The sequence below is a fragment of the Drosophila miranda genome, chromosome XL (assembly GCF_003369915.1).
Source record: "Drosophila miranda strain MSH22 chromosome XL, D.miranda_PacBio2.1, whole genome shotgun sequence".
Taxonomy (NCBI): domain Eukaryota; kingdom Metazoa; phylum Arthropoda; class Insecta; order Diptera; family Drosophilidae; genus Drosophila; species Drosophila miranda.
The window spans coordinates 7,993,867-8,012,578 of record NC_046673.1 but is presented as its reverse complement, the minus strand read 5'-3'; the positions used below and the strand labels follow the sequence as shown (position 1 = coordinate 8,012,578).

General features: G+C 46.1%; 7 protein-coding genes and 1 long non-coding RNA gene across 10 annotated transcripts; 3 read left to right on the top strand and 5 right to left on the bottom strand.

Annotated features, from left to right (window-relative positions):
- The first annotated feature begins 443 nt into the window (after positions 1-443).
- Positions 444-2,964, top strand: LOC108164696 (WW domain-binding protein 11). Its single transcript, XM_017300568.2, has 5 exons — positions 444-590; positions 657-782; positions 852-949; positions 1,015-2,189; positions 2,255-2,964. The coding sequence occupies exons 1-5, from the start codon at positions 527-529 to the stop codon at positions 2,445-2,447; spliced, it is 1,656 nt and encodes a 551-aa protein (XP_017156057.1). The 5' UTR covers positions 444-526; the 3' UTR covers positions 2,448-2,964.
- Positions 2,707-3,286, bottom strand: LOC117188219. The gene is made up of 3 exons (XR_004472515.1): positions 3,111-3,286; positions 2,869-3,033; positions 2,707-2,798 (listed from the first exon to the last, which is right to left on the bottom strand). It is a non-coding gene; the product is annotated as an uncharacterized LOC117188219 (long non-coding RNA).
- A 265-nt stretch (positions 3,287-3,551) lies between these two features.
- LOC108159214 lies at positions 3,552-7,357 on the bottom strand. Of its 3 annotated transcripts, none has more exons than XM_017292318.2 (3): positions 7,142-7,357; positions 4,377-4,958; positions 3,552-4,322 (listed from the first exon to the last, which is right to left on the bottom strand). In XM_017292318.2, exons 2-3 carry the CDS (start codon positions 4,860-4,862, stop codon positions 3,747-3,749), a joined length of 1,062 nt encoding a protein of 353 aa, XP_017147807.1. In that variant the 5' UTR covers positions 4,863-4,958; positions 7,142-7,357; the 3' UTR covers positions 3,552-3,746. The 3 variants fall into 3 exon arrangements, with proteins under 3 accessions (XP_017147807.1, XP_017147786.1, XP_017147797.1); XM_017292297.2 differs by lacking the exon at positions 7,142-7,357 and adding an exon at positions 5,170-6,313; XM_017292308.2 differs by lacking the exon at positions 7,142-7,357 and adding an exon at positions 5,170-6,308 and having other exon boundaries at positions 3,552-4,319.
- A 99-nt stretch (positions 7,358-7,456) lies between these two features.
- On the top strand, positions 7,457-8,554 carry LOC108159243 (phosphoglycolate phosphatase 2). Its single transcript, XM_017292369.2, has 2 exons — positions 7,457-7,954; positions 8,023-8,554. The coding sequence occupies exons 1-2, from the start codon at positions 7,565-7,567 to the stop codon at positions 8,548-8,550; spliced, it is 918 nt and encodes a 305-aa protein (XP_017147858.1). The 5' UTR covers positions 7,457-7,564; the 3' UTR covers positions 8,551-8,554.
- LOC108159239 (translation initiation factor eIF-2B subunit beta) lies at positions 8,552-10,025 on the bottom strand. The gene is made up of 5 exons (XM_017292357.1): positions 9,862-10,025; positions 9,718-9,804; positions 9,202-9,658; positions 8,754-9,139; positions 8,552-8,682 (listed from the first exon to the last, which is right to left on the bottom strand). Exons 1-5 carry the CDS (start codon positions 9,915-9,917, stop codon positions 8,610-8,612), a joined length of 1,059 nt encoding a protein of 352 aa, XP_017147846.1. The 5' UTR covers positions 9,918-10,025; the 3' UTR covers positions 8,552-8,609.
- Positions 10,026-10,319: 294 nt separating this feature from the next.
- Positions 10,320-12,493, top strand: LOC108159233 (UDP-N-acetylglucosamine transporter). Its single transcript, XM_017292343.2, has 3 exons — positions 10,320-10,780; positions 10,870-10,989; positions 11,288-12,493. The coding sequence occupies exons 1-3, from the start codon at positions 10,768-10,770 to the stop codon at positions 12,235-12,237; spliced, it is 1,083 nt and encodes a 360-aa protein (XP_017147832.1). The 5' UTR covers positions 10,320-10,767; the 3' UTR covers positions 12,238-12,493.
- LOC108159225 lies at positions 12,490-14,841 on the bottom strand. The gene is made up of 3 exons (XM_017292330.2): positions 14,618-14,841; positions 14,218-14,536; positions 12,490-14,124 (listed from the first exon to the last, which is right to left on the bottom strand). Exons 1-3 carry the CDS (start codon positions 14,762-14,764, stop codon positions 13,055-13,057), a joined length of 1,536 nt encoding a protein of 511 aa, XP_017147819.1. The 5' UTR covers positions 14,765-14,841; the 3' UTR covers positions 12,490-13,054.
- A 1,513-nt stretch (positions 14,842-16,354) lies between these two features.
- On the bottom strand, positions 16,355-18,600 carry LOC108164781 (protein RFT1 homolog). Its single transcript, XM_017300702.2, has 4 exons — positions 18,424-18,600; positions 18,075-18,289; positions 16,745-18,002; positions 16,355-16,674 (listed from the first exon to the last, which is right to left on the bottom strand). Exons 1-4 carry the CDS (start codon positions 18,481-18,483, stop codon positions 16,537-16,539), a joined length of 1,671 nt encoding a protein of 556 aa, XP_017156191.1. The 5' UTR covers positions 18,484-18,600; the 3' UTR covers positions 16,355-16,536.
- Between the last annotated feature and the right edge of the window lie 112 nt (positions 18,601-18,712).

Below are 18,712 nucleotides of genomic sequence, written 5' to 3'. Positions count from 1 at the left end.
TCAAAAATCACTACACAACAGGTTTAATTATGAATGTATGATATCTTTGTACCAAACTCATGTGTTTTAATAATGGTACCACTAGTTAGATATTGTTTTAGTCTATTTTATGGCTCTATTGCCATATACCGCGTATTCTAGGTATATTTTGATGTCGAATTTGAAGTGAATAAACCAATTTACCATACATATTAGTAAACAATGGTAGATTTTATTCTTTTTGTGGTATATTAAAGTTTATTACAATAACAAGCTTAAAAATAATAGTAATTTAGATTAGGCCAGACAATGATCAGGCAATCGACAGTTTCCAATGTACCATGTGAACGATTTTCTCGGAGGTAAATTAAATCAAATTGAAATCATTTTTATGGGGTCAAGATGTTAAACATCTCAGTCGATATATTTTATCGATAGTACTCATGTATGTTTGTGTTCTCTAGCACTGGCGCTTATTTGTCTCCCCACTAAAAGACGCTGCCTCCGTTTTTTTTATTTAATAAACTTGTTAAATTAACAATACAAAATGGGTCGCCGTTCCATTAATACCACAAAAAGTGGGAAATATATGAATCCCACAGACCAAGCGCGTAAGTCAGATAAGATTTTTTAGCCAATCGGAAATTGTAACCCCAAACCCCCACAAAATGTTTCAGGCAAGGAGGCACGCAAAAAAGAGTTGAAAAAGAATAAAAAACAGCGGCAAATGGTACGAGCAGCGGTCCTTAAGAACAAAGATCCATCCCAGATCCTCGAGGAGATGGAGAAAATCGATGAGATGGGTAAGTTTCTTTTAGGCATGGTATGCCCCTTGTCAAAATGATGCAGTGGCTCCAATTCTCTCTTGACAGAGTACAATGTGCTGCAGCCGTCGCCACTCAATGAGAAAGTGTTGCGGGACAAGCGTAAGAAGCTAAAGGAGACCTTTGACCGCGTGATGCGACTCTATGTAAGATTTTCCCTTTAAACAGTACACAAAAAAGCAACAAATTTTTGTTCCCTTGCCCCATGCAGCACAATGACGAGCCGGAGCACTGGGCAGAGCTGAAGCGCAAAGAGGTGGAGTACGAGAAGAAGCGTATGAAAAAGCAGCAATACTACGAGAGCGTCAAGCACGCTCAGAGTGTTCAAATTGATGAGATTCCCTTGCCTGCTCCCGTCACACCGACCACACCTGGTCCTACTCCAAACGTAGCCCCTGCCGGCACAGGCTTTGGGATGGGCGTTGGCATGCGTGTTCCACCACCGCCTATCGCCCTGGCCCTTCCTCCATATGCACCAGGCGCACCACCGGGAGTTCCCAAAAACAGCGATGCAATATCCGTTGAAGTCCAGGCAGACAAGCCCAGCGAAGAGGAGGATACGGATTGGCTGGGCGTACCGCCAGGACCCCCGCCAGATTTGTTTGCCATGTCGGAACTAGACTCGGACGCCGAGGGTAATACCGACTACGACGGGGAAGGGGAAGAGGAAGAAGAGGAAGAGGAGGATAAGGAGGAAGCGTCAGAGCCAAGCACTCAGAACATTGATGACTTCATGAAGGAAATGGAGCATGTGCACAAACGCAAGCATCGCAAACTCGCTAAGGAGGATGAAGAAGGCGGCTCGCCTGACGAGGAAGACGATGAAGCGAATGAAATGTCCGCGCGCAGCCAAGACAGTGACTCGGACAACAAATCGAACCTCAGCAGCGATAGCGAAGACGACCCCGAAGACGAGGAGGATGAAGATGAGGACATGTCAGAGCCGGCTGCAAAGCCTGAGCCAGCCAAATCCATTGTGCCTGCCATAACGACTCCCGCTCCGCCCAAAGCTCCCACATTGCCACCCCTTCCGCTGCCGCCAACGTCATCAGTGCCGGCCCCACCACAGGTCCCCCATCTACCGCCAATACACAACATTGGGCCGCCAGCTATAATGTACCGTCCGCCACCCATGCGCCCGCCAAATCCACATTCTGGTCCCGGCTCTGGGTTTGGAATGCGTATGCCACCAGGCCCACCACCGGGATCGCGACCGCCCCATGCTCTCGGGCCCATGCGCATGGGTATACGCATGCCGCCAGGACCGCCGCCTGGTCTGCCACCCCGCATGGCGCATCACAACAAACAAGGCGGGCCCCCGGCACCTCCTCCGCCTAAGGAATCGGCCAAGGGTGTGACCACCATCACCGCCAAACCACAAATCCGGTAAGCAGAGCGTATAATCGCATATGAATTCTGATTTATATCCCCATTTTTTTATTTATGTGCAGAAATCTAAGTGCGGATGTTACGCGCTTTGTGCCCTCCACGTTACGCGTGAAACGTGACGATCAACGTCGAGCGGCTCGACCCAAACACATTACGGGTGATACCGGCCATGCCCCGTCCGAGTCTCACAGCAAGCCGCCCACCAAAGACGATGCCTACATGCAGTTCATGAACGAAATGCAGGGTCTGCTGTAGCACTCCCCACAATTCCAGGCGGGAGTGTGGGAGAGTCTCTTGGATGCGGCTGTAAATTGAATACATTTTAGTTTTAGATAAATTGAGTCAACCAAAGCAAACAGTCTTGTTCTCTATCCTAATGGTTTCTGAATTGGTTTGGGACAAGCCTTAAGTCTTATACTATAGAGATTACTTAAATGTCTATTAAAATAGTCTTGCGGTTACCTCAGAAGGCTCCATGCTCTTTTCAGATTTAGGACTCTGTCCTGAGCTGTCCTTAAAAAATACCACGTTTTCGTACTCATTACATAATTACTTTTAAGGATCAACAATCCAAAGAAGTTTGACGGAGTTGCACAATACATATATCTTAAATATCAGACATAGGAGAATTATAATTATCTAAGTAACTGATCATAAACAGCAGTAGTTCACCAACATTTTGCTTGACTTTTCCGCCTCCTTATGGCGTACACATGTTGCATTCTTTCAGTACATTAAATGGGCTTCATCGAAATAAATTTAAAGAAAACTACTATCCGGTATCAGTGCATGATGTGGGCACAGGCTGGCTATCGCCCCGGGTCCTCCACAAAAGAGCGGTCTCACAATGAAAATTAAAAAAAAAAATATATTAATTTCCACGGGCTAATATTTAGTTTTTAATTTATTTTAAATTACTTTATTTTTGTTGGCCCCGGCTCCTTAGTTGGCCCAGGGCGTCCAGACCGCCGAGCCCGACCTCAGTCTGTATATGCATACATATAGTATGTAATCTTATTATTTCTGTAACTTATGCACTCCGTTTATTCTATTTCCACCTAAAGACCAGTATTCCAGCTGTTTATATACTGCGCATTACGTTATATCACTCTGTCTCTCTTCCTACTGACGAATTACCATCCAGTCGTTATATCTCGCTCACTCCGCCAGGGGGCGCTACACTGCACGAGGAAGAAGGAGAGGGAGAGCAAATTGCGGATCGATGTTTTTGGGTTTGGGCGTACATATGTACATATTTGCGAGCCGTAAAGATAGCAGCCAATTCCGCAGCATATATTGTGGTGTAAGGAGGCAAGATTAAAAAGGGAATAATATGTGGCTGTTTAAAGACTGTTGAACTTTATGTTCGATGGTATATTTCTACCAATTTTGGAGCTATTTTTATTTGATATACTTTTAATCACTCTGGAATATATACATGCTTTAAATTAGAATGGAAGTACCACACACAAGAAATGTGAGGAAGCAAAAACATATTTACATTGCAGTTTCGGAATTGCAGATGGAAAAAATGTGAGCTGGCGTGGACTTAGGTCATTTGGCTCCATTGGTCTGGACCGATGATCTGGGTGATGATCCATCGATCGTCTTGGCCGACTTCTTGGCAAACGGTCGCATCTCAATGAAGTCCGCCTTGAGGGCCCTAAAGCTTTTGCGCAACGAGTCGGAGACCTTTTTCGTGTAGCTGGTGCTGTTGCTGCACAACGAGAGCTTGTCATCGCCCAGACCACGCCGCTCGTCGGCCAGGGGACGCAATTCATCCTCCTGCTGGCCTCCAGCGTCATTCAGGGTATTCCTCAGATACTTCCGATTGAAGTGCAGCTGAGGGGTGCCCCACTTGCGCTCCAGCTCCACTCCATTGTTCGCGTTGGGATCGTCCTCCGAATTGGGTGTGCCGGCGGTGGCTGTGGGCTCCACCTCCACCTCCACCTCGCCCATGCCCTCCTTATATGTGCGCGTAATGATCATGTTAGGCGGCACACTCTTGCCATTCACACCCGCATTCTTCGTCTGCTCATAGTCGATGGGGACGGGTAGGCTCTGGCGCGGTGGCTTGGCCCGGCGCGGGGACTTAACCGCCAGCACGCTCACCCGATAGTGCAGCACCTGCTAAAAAGAAGAGATCGTGTCAGTTCAAATGAGGATTCCTCTAGATACACACACCTTTTCGGGGTCCACGAAACGCGATAGCTCGTTTAGGGGAATGCTCACGCATGTGCCGTCCATAAGTATATCGCGATCGTACTCGCTGTGGACAGGGAACTTCTGGGTCATGGAGAGGGCCTCGTTGTCCGGCTGGAGCAGGGTCACCTCATAGGCATAGTTATACTTGCTCTCGCGCCGATTCGACGTACAGGTCATGGTGAAGAGGATGCGCTGCTTGTCGTAGATCTCGTAGAAGTTGAACATCTCGTCGTGTGCCTGGAAGACATAGTAGCCCGTGAGGGGCTTACGTCGCACGGCCATGTTCCACACCAGATCCGAGGTGCTCGAGCGGAACAGCTTTTCGGCATGCTGCTCCTCGAGATGCTCCTTCCACTGCACCTCCCTGCCCTGCCACTTGCACTCGCCCCACACCCGACCCATGAAGCACTTCATTGGCTTGTAGATGCACTGCTGCTCATGCCAGGGCAATAGGGCCACCGGCATACGCACCTGGCAGCCACCGGCCGCATGGCTGCATCCGAAGTGGGCCTTGGCACACAGAGCCTCGACGGTCAGGGAGCGTGAATTGGTGAATGATTCCTGCAAAAGAAAGGAAAGATGTGTCAAAAGATCACTCGCTATGCGGCTGTCGATGATGTCAATCTACAGCTATTTCATATTCAGTTTGAAGTGGCTCCCACTGTCATTCCGATCCCCCGAGCCGCCCCGCCCCGCCCCGCGTACGTCACTAGATAAGATTTTGGGATACCGATAAGTCAATAACGTGGAACGTCCGCTGACGTCAATTTACCTTGCACAGTGGGCACATGAGCAGAATGCGGGTGCACTGCTCGCAGACACTGTGCCCGCTCTTGCACAGCAAAATGGGAGCCTTCATGGCGCCGGCACAGCCCGGACAGCGCAACTCCTCGATGAGACCCTCATAGTGACGAGCGGACACGGTCGGTGGTGGTTCTGCTGTTGTTGTTGCAGCTGCTGCTGCTCCTCCATTTGTCGTGCCGACTGGCGCCGCTGCTTCGCTGATTGCCGTCTCTGTTAGACTTTGACGCAACAGCGAGGCTTCGGCGGATCCATTGGTCACCGGACTGCGCCCATCCCCGGAGCCAATGCTTCTGGTGCGACTCAGCATGGGTGGCTTTGGAGGCGGAGACATTGGCGAACGTAGCGTGACCACATTGGGGCTGGGTAGCGTGGCATATTTTACGTTCAGTACGAGACTGTTCGGAGGCTGAGGCTTGCTCGTTTCCGCTTCCATTTCGACTTTTAGCTTCTCCAGTTCCTGCTCCTTCGTCTGCTGGCTGTCCTCGTCTTTGGGGTCTTTCTTCTCTAAAGATGAGGTCTCCTCACTAATAGTACTGTTCAGAAAGATGCGGCGCTGTTCGTTGATCTGCTCGATGGTCTTTAGCTGGCCAAGAATCTTTAGCTCCTCGCCATTGGAACAGCTGGAGGAGTCGCCGCCGGCTATAGGAGTTGTCGCCTCTAGTCCATTGCTGGCCACAGATGCGATTTTTTGCTCACTGCTGATGGTGCTCATGGTGACTATAGATATATTGTGTAATCACGGCTAGTTGCTCCAGTACAGTGTGTGTGCTATTTGTGGTTCGGTTCGGGTTTCGTATCTTATCAGAGAGACGCCTAACTAAACTAACTTCGCTGGCAATCGATTTGGATTTTTGATATACCCACAAGTAGTATACCCGTACATATCAAATGCACGACGACAACCCATTTGCCTTTCTTCCAATTTTGTATTTTGGCCTGGCTCTGGTCTTCCCTCTTTGGTTCCGTGGCCGTTGTCGTTGCCGTCTTGTTTCAATTATCTGTCGGCCACTACTGTGGCACGCCCTCCAGCCAAATTGAAATGTTTGTGAATCTGAATTATTGGCCATTGGCGCGGCTTCCTCTGCGTTTTGCGCCCTTTCGAATTCCGTCTGTTTGGGCTCTCGTAATGTGGCTTGAATGCCGCAGCCATCAATGTCAAGGTGTTGACGTGTTTTGGGGTTGTTATTGTTATATATGTCTGTGCATGTAATTTCTCTAAGCCCCACCAATCCCAGTGCCGTGGAAAGCCCAGGCCAGGCCGCGCCAAATCAAAGGAACAAGACAAAAGCAACAAAAATACGATTCTTCGATCGATAGGCCATGACCCCTGACTGACTGTCAATCGGCTGGTGTCAGACATATCGAATGGGTTTTCGCTTCAAATGAGTTTAATTAAATACAGTTAATTGCATACCGTTAAAGGAATTGGTAATTGTTTCTGTCAGTTAGCGCCAAAAGTTTGATTTCGATAGATCATAGATAATCTAAATCTTCTGGAATGCCTGCGGTTAAATCTTTCATTGGAGAACTTATCACCTAAAGTTGGATGTTACTGCTTTTTGTATTCACAAAAACTGGCAGCAGACAAGTTTTCCTTAAGTTTGTGGGCCAAATATTACATCTCGTTATTATCGATTGTCAATCGATGAGTTATATGTGTATATCGAACTAGTTTTCGTTCTTCTATGGAGTACGTTAAATTTTTAATTAATATTTTTGGATTCTGTCCAATGATTTCCATAGTTTATAGTACTCTATATTTAATTATATCGAAAGAAGACCTATTATGACTTTTCCCAATAAAACTAATCTAAGCAATGATAACATAATAAATTAATATTTATGAGGATTTTATACAGTAAACTTCTGGGGCAATAAATAGTTTTATAGATATATTTTAGCACCAGTTGACCAACTTGGAGAATTAAAAAAAAACGTACGAATGGTTCCCGCAGATACACTATGGAAGATTAGACAAGCCCACGACTATTCCGCGGCCATGCACGCGTCTCTCATGCACAGACCATAGACCATACACTACCGACGTTTCCTATTTACATATGAAATCTTATCTAGACGGGGCACTGGCACTAAGGCAATCAACTATTTAGCTAAATCATGTAATAAAAGAATTACAATACAGTCAGCTGAACAGCTGACGGACGACGCCGTACTACAGCCAACTACGGTGGACTATCGTCAATGTGACGGTGAAGGTTAAATGGCCGCGGCGGCAGTGGCATTGGCATTCAGTCGTCCAGTAAATTGCGGTGCGCGCGCAAGCCAGGGCAGCAGCATCCATTTCATTCCATTCAATCTGCCGGTTAGCGTTAAATGCCGCTTGCCGCATTCTTCATATAGCCATGGCTCCACCACGTCATATACTCGAACTCAGCCAGAAGGAGCAGCGTCAATTCATTGACTCCTTTGACTTGGTGATCAGCGACTGCGATGGCGTTGTCTGGATGCTGGTGGGCTGGATACCGGGCACTGGAGTTGCCGTCAATGCCTTAAAATCGGCCGGCAAGCAAATAAAGTTTGTTTCGAACAACAGCTTTCGCACCGATGAACAGTACATGGCCAAGTTTAAGCATATTGGAGCCAACAATGTCCATGACGATGACGTTGTGCATCCCGTCAAGACGATTGTGCGTTATCTAAACAAGCACAGGCCTGGGCAGCGTGTCTACTCCCTCATGTCGTTGGAAGCCAACGAGACGTTGCGTAAGCAAGGCATCGACTTTGAGTCGCTGGTGAGGATGGGTGCTGGAGGGTGCGATTTTTCGTGGTGGAGTAAATTATTGATTGACTTTCCTTGCAGCAAGTCAAAGAACATCTAACAGCTGCCTCGCTGGTAGATCATTTAAGCATTGACAAGCCTGTGGGCGCTGTGCTATTCGACATCCACCTGGACATGTCCTACGTGGAGCTGGCTAAGGCCATTAGGCATCTGCAGCAGAACGAGGATTGCCAGCTGATAGCGGGAGGAAGCGATGTCATCATGCCCCTCGCTGAAAACCTCAATGTGGCTGGATTCTTTGACTTCTTGGAGCATGTGAAGCGCTATACGCAGCGCGAGGCCACCTTCCTGGGCAAGCCATCGCCCATTTTGGGGGAGATGTTCGCAGAAATGTTTGAGATCACAGACCCCAAACGTTGCATCTTCATTGGTGACACCCTGGTGCAAGACGTCCAGTTCGGTAAATCGTGCGGCTATCAGTCACTGCTCGTCCTGAGCGGCTGCCTCACCAAAGAGGATATGTTCAATGCTCCTGTTGACGCACAACCAGACTATTATGCCGACAGCCTGGCAGACTTTACGCAATTGCTCCAGAATATACAAGAATAGATAATTAGGGGTGTCCTTTATTGGTCGAGTGTGTGTGGCAAACAAAGTGTAAAACGATTTCAAATCTCCAAGTCCTCGGGATGATACAGTTCCGTGAGCAGACGATACACGTACGATGGGGCGTGGCCACCGCTAGTAGGTTATATTACATAAAATTGATTGATTTACTTGTTGAATAATAAATGTTAAACTAATTTACTTACGTATTGGATATGAATAACGTGACCAACTCAGGTGGCACATAGTCGAACATGGGACTGTAGACCTTGGCCTCGCGGGCCGGTATTGAATCGTATGGGATCACATCCTCGGCACAGCCGACCATATTGAAGGCATCCTGTTCGCACAGATGCAGTGGCGACAGTTTGTACATGGGCGCGAGGACAATCACAGGCACGGAATAGTGCTTGGCGGCTAGAGCTACTGTATAAGCACCGCAGGCAGCTCTCAGGCCACCGTTGGCCAGAACACTGTGTGTGCCAATGATGACCTTGTTGACACGTGACATCATGGCAAAAATGGCCGCATCTGGGATGACAATAATCTCCACATTCTTCTCCGCAGCCAAGCTGGTAGCCAGATTGTGACCCTGCAAAAGAAGAGAAGATCAATTGCTGATCTCCTTGCAGAGGAGATTAAAGTTTCACTCACACGACAGGCGGGCGCACATTCCGCCACAATGATGGTGAGGAACTGACGCTTCTTGATGGCTCGCTTAAGGAAATTCTCCACGCTGCGCGAGTGTCCCAGCGTAAGTATGATCTCCGACGAGTGTATGTGCTCTTCAGCCTGAACGCAGATGTTCTCCGAGCTGGTCTCAAGCTCCGTTTCCACCTCCTGCAGATGATCCAGCAGGGCCTCGCGCAGCCCCTGCTGTGGCACCGAATAGTCAACGCTCACATTACTCTCGCTGGTCTGGGTGACCAGTTTGTGGAGCGACAGCGAGGCCTGTGAGTCATCTGTAAAGTGCTGGACCTTGGCCTGCAGCAGATCGAACTCCTCGCGGGTGAGTTTCAAGATGCGACGTGCTATGTTCGAGGTAACAGTCTCCTGTGGCAGGGCCGCCTGCAAGATGCGGCATTGAGCCCGCACAATCTGCATCAGGGCACTGCAATGGATTTATTTATTAATTGAGAGTTGCACATAGCTCTAGGCAGCCATACTTACTCGGCATTCTTCCAGCTCTTGCTGATGATTATGTATTTGAAGATGTCTAATGTCTTGTTGGTTATGCCGAAGGAGCCCTCCACCAACCTGCAAAGAGGAAATGGCAGCTGCTGTACTTGAACCATGCGTTTATTGCTCACTTACCCCACTTTGATGGCATGTATTAGCTGGGTGACCTCTTTCAGTGGCTGTTCGCGCATTTTGACCCCAAGCGTATTAAAAATTACCGTCAAAATAATAAAATTTGGTAAACAGACGTATTACCACGTATGTTATCGATACCATGCCCTGTGAGACAGGTATGACAGGTATCAGCTATAAATAGCTGTGTGCTCTGCAAGTAGTGGGTACCAAGCCAAACCAGCACAAGCTGAACAAATAAAAATATACATATGTATGCCTATGGTATTTTGTATATAATTATAATAGTAATTTAAACTGTAAACTTTGAGAATTTGCATCAATTTACATTAAACAGTTTGTGGACTAGCTAGTTAATTTGATAGATTTCTTCATATAAGATTTAGCCTTTTTTATTTCGTACGAATACCGCTGAATGGCCAACACGGCGGCATACACTGCTCCGTCAGCTGTGCAATCGGTTATCGGGGAAGAGAGGCCGCCGCAGCCAGCGCAGCAGCAACACAACAATAACAATTACAACAACCACATAGCAGAAATGCCCAACGATAAAAACTTGCCCTGGCCGCGAGAATGGGCAGCTCTGAAGCTTCAAATTGTTGTTTACGTGTCTTCTTCCCAAAGCTGAGGACGCTACCACATTGACCGACGCACGGTTCGGTGGCAGAAAGACTGGCAGAAAAAACGAAAAGAAATTTCCTCTAGACCCCGGATTTTGAATCCGGATCGATCTCAGTGTTTGCTCGCGGTGTTGATTTAACTGGCTGCTGGCTCTGTGTTCTATTCTATTCTATTCAATTCTATTCTGTATTCTGTTTGCTCCGACTCTATTCTTGCGTCTACCGGTCTACCCTATCATATATTTTTGTTTGCTCTCTCTCGCATACGCAAACCGTTTCCGAAATAACCATGAATATCCATAGTGAGTAATATACATATGTTTAGTTGGATCCGAACTCTTCATAATTAATGTCATAATGCTGTTGCCCGCTCCCATTTCTTATCGTACAGTGAACACGAACACTCTGAAGTACATTAGTCTCCTAACGCTAACGCTGCAGAATGCGATCTTGGGCCTCAGCATGCGCTATGCCCGGACCAGACCCGGCGACATTTTCCTGAGTTCAACGGGTGAGTTGCTGTTGCCCAGCATGGAATGTTGGCAAAGCATTTACGTTGGCAATTCCACGCAAGCATCAGCAGATCAGCAGAGGCGCTGGAAGTGAACAAGAGTTTGGCATGGGGAGCTCTAGAGGAAGCGCTTGATAAGAAACCACCGACGTACTTCCGCTTGTGTAACGCACACACTGCTGCGCATTCAACATCATTCGAATCGTTCTATTTTGGTCATAAATTAGAATTCTTTAGCCTGTTTCTTTATCTCTATTTTGGACTTGATTGTTTACCTTTTATCGCTCTTGTCTTCTAGCTGTTCTAATGGCCGAGTTTGCCAAGCTGATAACATGCCTGTTTCTGGTATTCAATGAGGAGGGCAAGGATGCCCAGAAGTTTGTGCGTTCGCTGCACAGGACGATCATTGCCAATCCCGTGGACACGCTCAAGGTGTGCGTACCCTCGCTGGTATACATTGTGCAGAACAATCTGCTGTATGTGTCGGCCTCGCATCTGGATGCGGCCACCTACCAGGTCACATATCAACTAAAGATCCTCACCACGGCCATGTTCGCCGTGGTCATCCTACGCCGTAAGCTGCTCACCACGCAGTGGGGTGCCCTGCTCCTGCTGGTCATGGGCATTGTCTTGGTTCAACTCGCCCAGACTGTCACGAGTCCGAGCGGCAGCAGTGACTCATCCTCCTCGTCGTCGTCAACTGGCGGCGGTGCAGCATCGTCGTCGAGTGCGATACCCGAACAGAATCGGATGTTAGGATTGTGGTCCGCCTTGGGTGCCTGCTTCCTGTCCGGTTTTGCGGGCATTTACTTCGAGAAGATTCTTAAGGGAGCCGAGATCTCCGTGTGGATTGTAAACGTGCAGCTCAGTCTGCTGAGCATACCATTTGGCCTGCTCACGTGCTTTGTTAACGACGCCAGTCGCATCTTCGAGCATGGTTTCTTCCATGGTTACGATTTCTTTGTGTGGTATCTGGTGCTGCTGCAGGCCGGCGGCGGCCTCATCGTGGCCGTTGTGGTCAAGTATGCGGACAACATTCTAAAGGGTTTCGCCACATCCCTGGCCATCATCATATCCTGCGTGGCCTCCATCTACATCTTTGACTTTAATCTCACCCTGCAGTTCAGCTTTGGCGCTGCCTTAGTCATCGCCTCGATCTTTATGTACGGCTACGATCCGTCCCGATCTGGTCCCAAGACAACGGCACAGACGACGGGCGATGAAGAGAAGCTGCTGCCGCGCGTCTGAAAAGATCTGGATCGCCCTCCCAACAGTATTTGTCCCAAGAGCCCAAAGTTGGGCCGTGTAATGCTTACATTTGATGTACTTTGATATTCCCACTACTCTGTATGCGTGTGTGCATGTGTTTGTTCTTTGTGTGTGTTTTATTTAGTAATTATGGATTATATGAAAATCCACATTGCCCCCGGAGTAACACAACTCACTCCAATTATGTACTATACTTATCATTTTGTTTGAAATTAAAGGAAACAAAAAAACTCAAGAAATAATTTCTTTATTCAACATTTAATCGATCTTAGGTGGAATCTATGGGGAATGCTTTTAAATCATATATTCTAATGTATTTCATTCGTTGTATACATACTTTTATAGTTCCTGGAGAGGTACATTTCATTCGCTTTATTATATTTAAATACATTTTCCATTAGGGTTTCAGAATTCCGGGAGAGGAATTTGAGTTACATTTCCTTCAGGGTTCGCCGTATACATTTTCCAAATTCCTGGAGAAGTACATACCTTTTCTTGAATTGAATTTAAAGTAAATTAAATCTTCTTTAGGGTACATTCAGAAACGAGTAGGAAAATTGTCTACTTCTGACTAGAGAAGGGCTGTGTAAACAATCAAACACCAGTGATTTCGTTTAAGTTGAAAAAAAAAAAAATAATATAAGCGTTCATTTCACTAATAATTGGTGAGCTTTCGCGTTCGTTTCGGCTCACACAGAACAGAGAGTATTCTAATAATAGTAATAGTTACGGTCCGAAAAAAAAAAAAAACTTCTTAAGACTTCAAATATAAAATAGAATCCTTAGGGGAGCTAATCTAGGTAGATGACCAGCCCAGGGCCACATTGTTGGTGTGTGACTGGAGGCCAAGGATAATCTGAAAGACGCGCAGAGCCGGTCCAAGTTTAAAGCCAAAACCATTTATCACATCCTCGCGCGTGAGCAGCAACAGCGAGGCGCCATCCACGTCCTGATGTTTAAATGCTTCAGCCTCAACCGGATAGAAACGGCCCAGATATGTGACAACCTGCTCAACAGTCCAGGTGCACACCGGACTTGGGTGGTCTTCCATCTTGGGCCCTGCATCCTTTAAGGGTTCTGGAGCCGCCTGAACACTGACAGGAGCGACTTCATCTTCATCGCTGGCAGTGGGCACCGCCGCCTCCTCCAATGGCTGCTGGTCCATGCGCTCCAGCGGCATCGGTGACTCTTCTTTTGGTTTTTCTTGCTGGCCTCCTTCTTCGGGCTTCTTTTCTAGCCCTTTTCCATCCAACTTTTCTGGCAGATCTTCGTCCGGCTTTAGGTCCACCTTTTCCTTGGGCTTTTTATTGGTCCCCTCTACTGTAAGAGCTTCCTTTGACTCTTCATTTTCCTCCATAGACATGCGCTTTTCCTCGCATTCGATTTTCTCTTTTTTGATATTCGGCTCCCCCTTTTCTTTTTCCTTTGGGTCATCATTCTTGGTGGATGGTTCTGTGGCAACTGTGGCGGCGACACTGTCTTCTGTTTTTATCTTTTCCTTCGATTCCTGCGCGGTTTTGGCCTGCTTGACTGGTGGCGACTTCTCCTGACCAGCGGGATCCGACTGGGCACGCTTTTTGCGTCCCGGATATGATTTACGTCGAGACTGTTCACTGGCCGAATGGTCGTTATTGTTGTTCCTGCCAAACTCACAGCCGTGGCATTTCCATTGGCACTCGCTGAGATCGGAACCGATCAAGGGCGGATCATGGCAATTGCGGTGGAAAGAATACACGCACACAGAGCAGATGGCCAGATCTCTGCCCTTGGTGCCGCAAATGCGGCAGTGGCGGCATGACACGCACTTGTACTTTTTGCGAGCAACGGCCAGGACATCAAATGTGATGGCGAGGCAGGAAAAGTGCCCTGGAAAAACACATAAACCAATAGATGGGATGCAGATGAGCATGGAGTTTGAAGAGGTTGGGTGGACTGGGGATTTGGGGGTAAGGTACATACATTTGTGCTGGCAACTCTTGCATGCGAGATAATTGCTCTTGTGGCCAGAACCACGCTTTACTTCCATTTTGCCGCACTTTTCGCATGTATCGAACTGACGCAGCGGCTGCCCGGACTCCAAATCTTGCAAAGCACTAGTGGCGGATAGTTCTGTCTTGGGATTGGGCACAGCCACCGCCGCAGGCGGTGTAACTGGCACTGGTGGTACCGGGGCCGATGCCGGCAATGGCGACGCTGGCACATTGCTATTCGCTGGCGTTGAGTTGCGGTGCCCACGCGAGATATAATTATCAGATGGATCGTAAACTTGCTTGGGTTTCTATAAGGTGTTCAATGCAAATAAAATGCAAAGCTTGTCAGTACGGGGGATTCTGGCAAATCGGCGGGAAATGTAACCTACCTTGACGCGTCCTGTGGTGCGAACGGCAGTCGATGCTGAGACGGTGCCCGTTGAAGCAGCATCGTTGCTGTTACTGCCAGTGCTTGAATTCAAGTTGTTAGTGGCACTGGCGGACTCGTCTTTGTCCTCGTCCTTGGTACGCTTCATCTTAGGCCAGCAAATTGCAAAGGATGCAGACTATACGAAAATGTTGTTACTTGCGCGCCTGTGTGACCTATCGATAAGTATATATGGTCTGACCCTCAGAAATATACCAAAAAATACCGTCTCATTTAAAAATATACCGTAAATATACTGACGAATTCAAGTTATATTTTACATATTCCTCGCTTTTGATATTCCGTGGATTATTACTAACTATATAGAAAATTTAGCCATGCCGACAAATTTTATCCGATTAATGAATCTATTTTATAATTGACTAGATTTTTTTAAACACTTGCTTTTATTGCATTTTGCTTAAAAAGAGGTTTTAGCGAAAATGGTCAAACAAAACAAACAAAAGGATAGTCGTTCCTATTGTTCAATTTTGATATTCCGTCGAATATTATTAGCTAAATACAACTTTTTACCATGCCCACTTAATTTTATATGATTTATGAATCAAATTTTTAATTAATTTTTTCTAAAAAAAATGTTTTAGCAAAATAGGTCAAAACAAAAAAACGAAACAGGATAGTTGTTCATTTTGCTCAATTTAAACAAAATAGTTAAACAAAAAAACAGTCGCAATGTTGCTGGTAGCCTGGGAAGACAAACATAAAAAAAATCACAAGCAATAAAAATCAGAAATAAACATTATTCGATAAAAAACAAAAACAAATAATTAGAATATGAACAATAAAAGTCAAAAATAATAATTACTTAATAAAAATCAAGAATAATAATTATACAATAAAAATCAAGAATAATAATTATTCAATAAAAATCAAAAATATTAATATTCAATAAAAATCAAATCTAATAATTATTCAATAAAAATTAACAATAAAAATTATAATAATAATTACACAATAAAAATCAAAAATCATAATTATTCAATAAAAATCAAGAATAATAACTATAATAATAATTATATAATAAAAATCAAAAATAATAATTATTCAAATAAAATCAAGAATAATAATTATACAATAAAAATCATTGATGAATCAATTTTCTACTTGATTGGCTTAATTTAAATAATTGCTTTTATTGAATTTCTATATAACGATGAAAATGAAATTTAATAGATTGATGAAATGGACAAAATATACCATTATATACCGTCGGTTCAATTTTGACTTCAAAAAATACCGGAAAATATTAAAAATATCGCAAACGGTCACCCTGTTGCGCGCTCGGTTGCTCAGTGAGAACGTTTCTGTTAAAAAAATACATGCTTGGGATGTTTTGGTATGAAATATTTATGGATTTAAAATAAATGAGTGAAGTTTAAGAAAAGGTATATCAGGATAATAATGTCATTATTCTCGCTTATGTGAGAAGACAGTTAAAGAGAAGTTACATCAGGATATTATTTAATACAATTTATTTGTCGCGTGCTGTTGCGGTACTTATTTGAACGAGTTAGGGAATTTATGCCTATGCGTTAGTACATTTGGGGTATTGATTTCTATGCACATAAAATACCAAAACCCTACTATGTTTTTCCGTTGAATTTTTAAATTAATTAAAATTTATTTAAATTCCGTCAAAATAGATTGGATACATCCAATTCTTGTTTAAACAAAAATATAATACAATTTGTCGTTGTCTTTTAATGCAAGCCTTAACATTAACGAAGCATAGAAGCACTACAAACATTCAATAGGTAAATAACTTAATTCCGGAATTAATTTACAATTGTCTATATAAATATTTAAGTATTCCATTCCACATTTTGTGCGCTCTCCGATAAATCGCCCAACCCATATCCTTTAATCGATTTTGATCCGCCTGCCATATCGCCAGGCCAAACGCACCAGATCGCGATGCGACAGGGCCCAGGCAAGTAGACACACAAGGCCGGCTATCAAGCCAATGCCCAAATGGGTAAATAGAGCAGAACTTTGGTACTGCACAGAGGGGACGAAAGCATAAAAGATTAGACAGATTTTGAAATGAATAAATAGATATAGCACTTACCCAATAGCATATGAGCCCAGACAGGATCAGAGTCCCGGCAAAAAGCTTGGCTGGCTTAAGGCCCTGCAGCGGATTCAGCGACAGCGGCTGATACTGTTGCCTGATATAATAGGTACTGTAAAGGATGCGTCCCAGCATGTTGATGCAGTTGGCAAAGATGAAGCCAACCGGCCCAAAGATGCCCGTCAAAACGTAGGATAGGACGAGGAAGCTGACCGAAAAGATGGCCATCAGATAGTTGTACTTGTCAATGTCCCGACTGGTGTTGGTGGCGAACATGTAGCCCTCACTGATCCCATTCACGGACAGCAGATAGATGGCCAGGCAATGCCACTGCAGCAGGCTCTGGGGCAGGCCACCGGCCACAAAGTCTGGGCCGCCATACAGCAGCAGCACTGGGTAGGAGTAGCTCTGGCCAAAAGTGAACGCCAGCATGCCAATGGAACTGACTCCCAGTAGAAGATTGTTCAGCACGCTGCTGGCCTGTCGCACCTGGTCCGAGGGCTGTTTGGCCAGACGCGTGTCCCGCGATATGGTCTGCGTGAAGTAGAAGTAGGAACTATCCTCGATGGGGCGAAATATGAAGCGAGCTGCCATGCTGCCCAGATTGTTGACCACATCATAGGTGGCCTGCTCGCCAAAGCTCAGCACTGGGGAGACCGACATTACATACTTCTCACCCTCGGTGAGGATCTGCTTGAGCACACCCTGCTTGACAAAGCTCAGCGTGAGCGTTTGCAGCTCCCGATTGAAGAACTTTCCAATGGGATCGAACATAACGCCCGGCAGGAACTCGGTCAGCCGCGTGAAAGGGAAGTCGTCCATGTGCTCGAACAGTGTCAGCTCCCAGGATGTGGGTGTCGGCTGTTTCTTCCGAGCCTGCTGAAGTTTGTAGTCATTGAAGCGCCCGATGTAGAAGTAGAAGAATCCGTATTGGCCGAGGACAATGGTTACTGCACTGGCCAGCTGGGCAATGCCAAAGGCTGTGATGGCCGCACTCCTGTCGCCAATCACGATCCACAGAAAAATGGCTGAGCGCACGAAGATGTGGAGAGTGTTTAACAGAATTTTAAGCTTGACAAAGCAAAAGACCTGGGCCACGAAGACGGTGGACTCGGCGAACAGTTCCAGGACACAGGACAGGGCAACGGCATAGCAGGCGAACTCATATTGGGAGGAGTAGACAGCGTCTACGGTCGAGAGCCAGTTGAGCCAAATGTACAAACAGGGGCCACAGAGGACGACACAGATGGGTACACTGCAACAGATTGTGGCAAATTATTGTTTGGGTTTGAGATTTGTGGATGGATTTGTGCTCGTCAATGCTTACGTAAGCCACATCTGGTTGATCAATTGAGCCCACGAGCACCTGTCTCGCTGCTGCGAATTGGCACTGAGTGCAGCCCGATTGATGGCCTCCCGGGACAAGAAGAGCAACGTACTCTCGAGCAGCAGCAGGCGCACATTCATGATACCCAGCACCTCGCGACCCACATTGCGCACAATGTACGCATTGATGCCGAACGTGAGGATGCGGCATAGTATCTGGGAAAAGGGTGATAAGAATAACAAGGCATCAGAATGGTGACTAATTGCTGACGGGCTGGGGGCTGGGCTGGCTGGCTGGTACTCTCAATACCAATCTCACCAATTGGGGCCAAATTCGAAACTGCGCTCACCTGAAAGATAATACTGAAGCCAGCGCCCAGTAGGCTGCTCTCTAGCACGTTGCGTGCCATTGCTCTGTATTAGTGAGTCGGCGGCATTGCATGCAGACAGCAAATCAAAGTAAATTTGATAAAATAACAAGAAAACTGTTGACGAAAATCGAAATCATTTGATAGTGCTGGGAAGTGTTTGTCGTGGTAAACAGCTGATCCATCTAATTCCGCTCTTGCGCCTAACAGCACAAAATATTTAAATAGCTATATCAGCCTGTTAACATATGGCTGAAGGAACATCAATTCG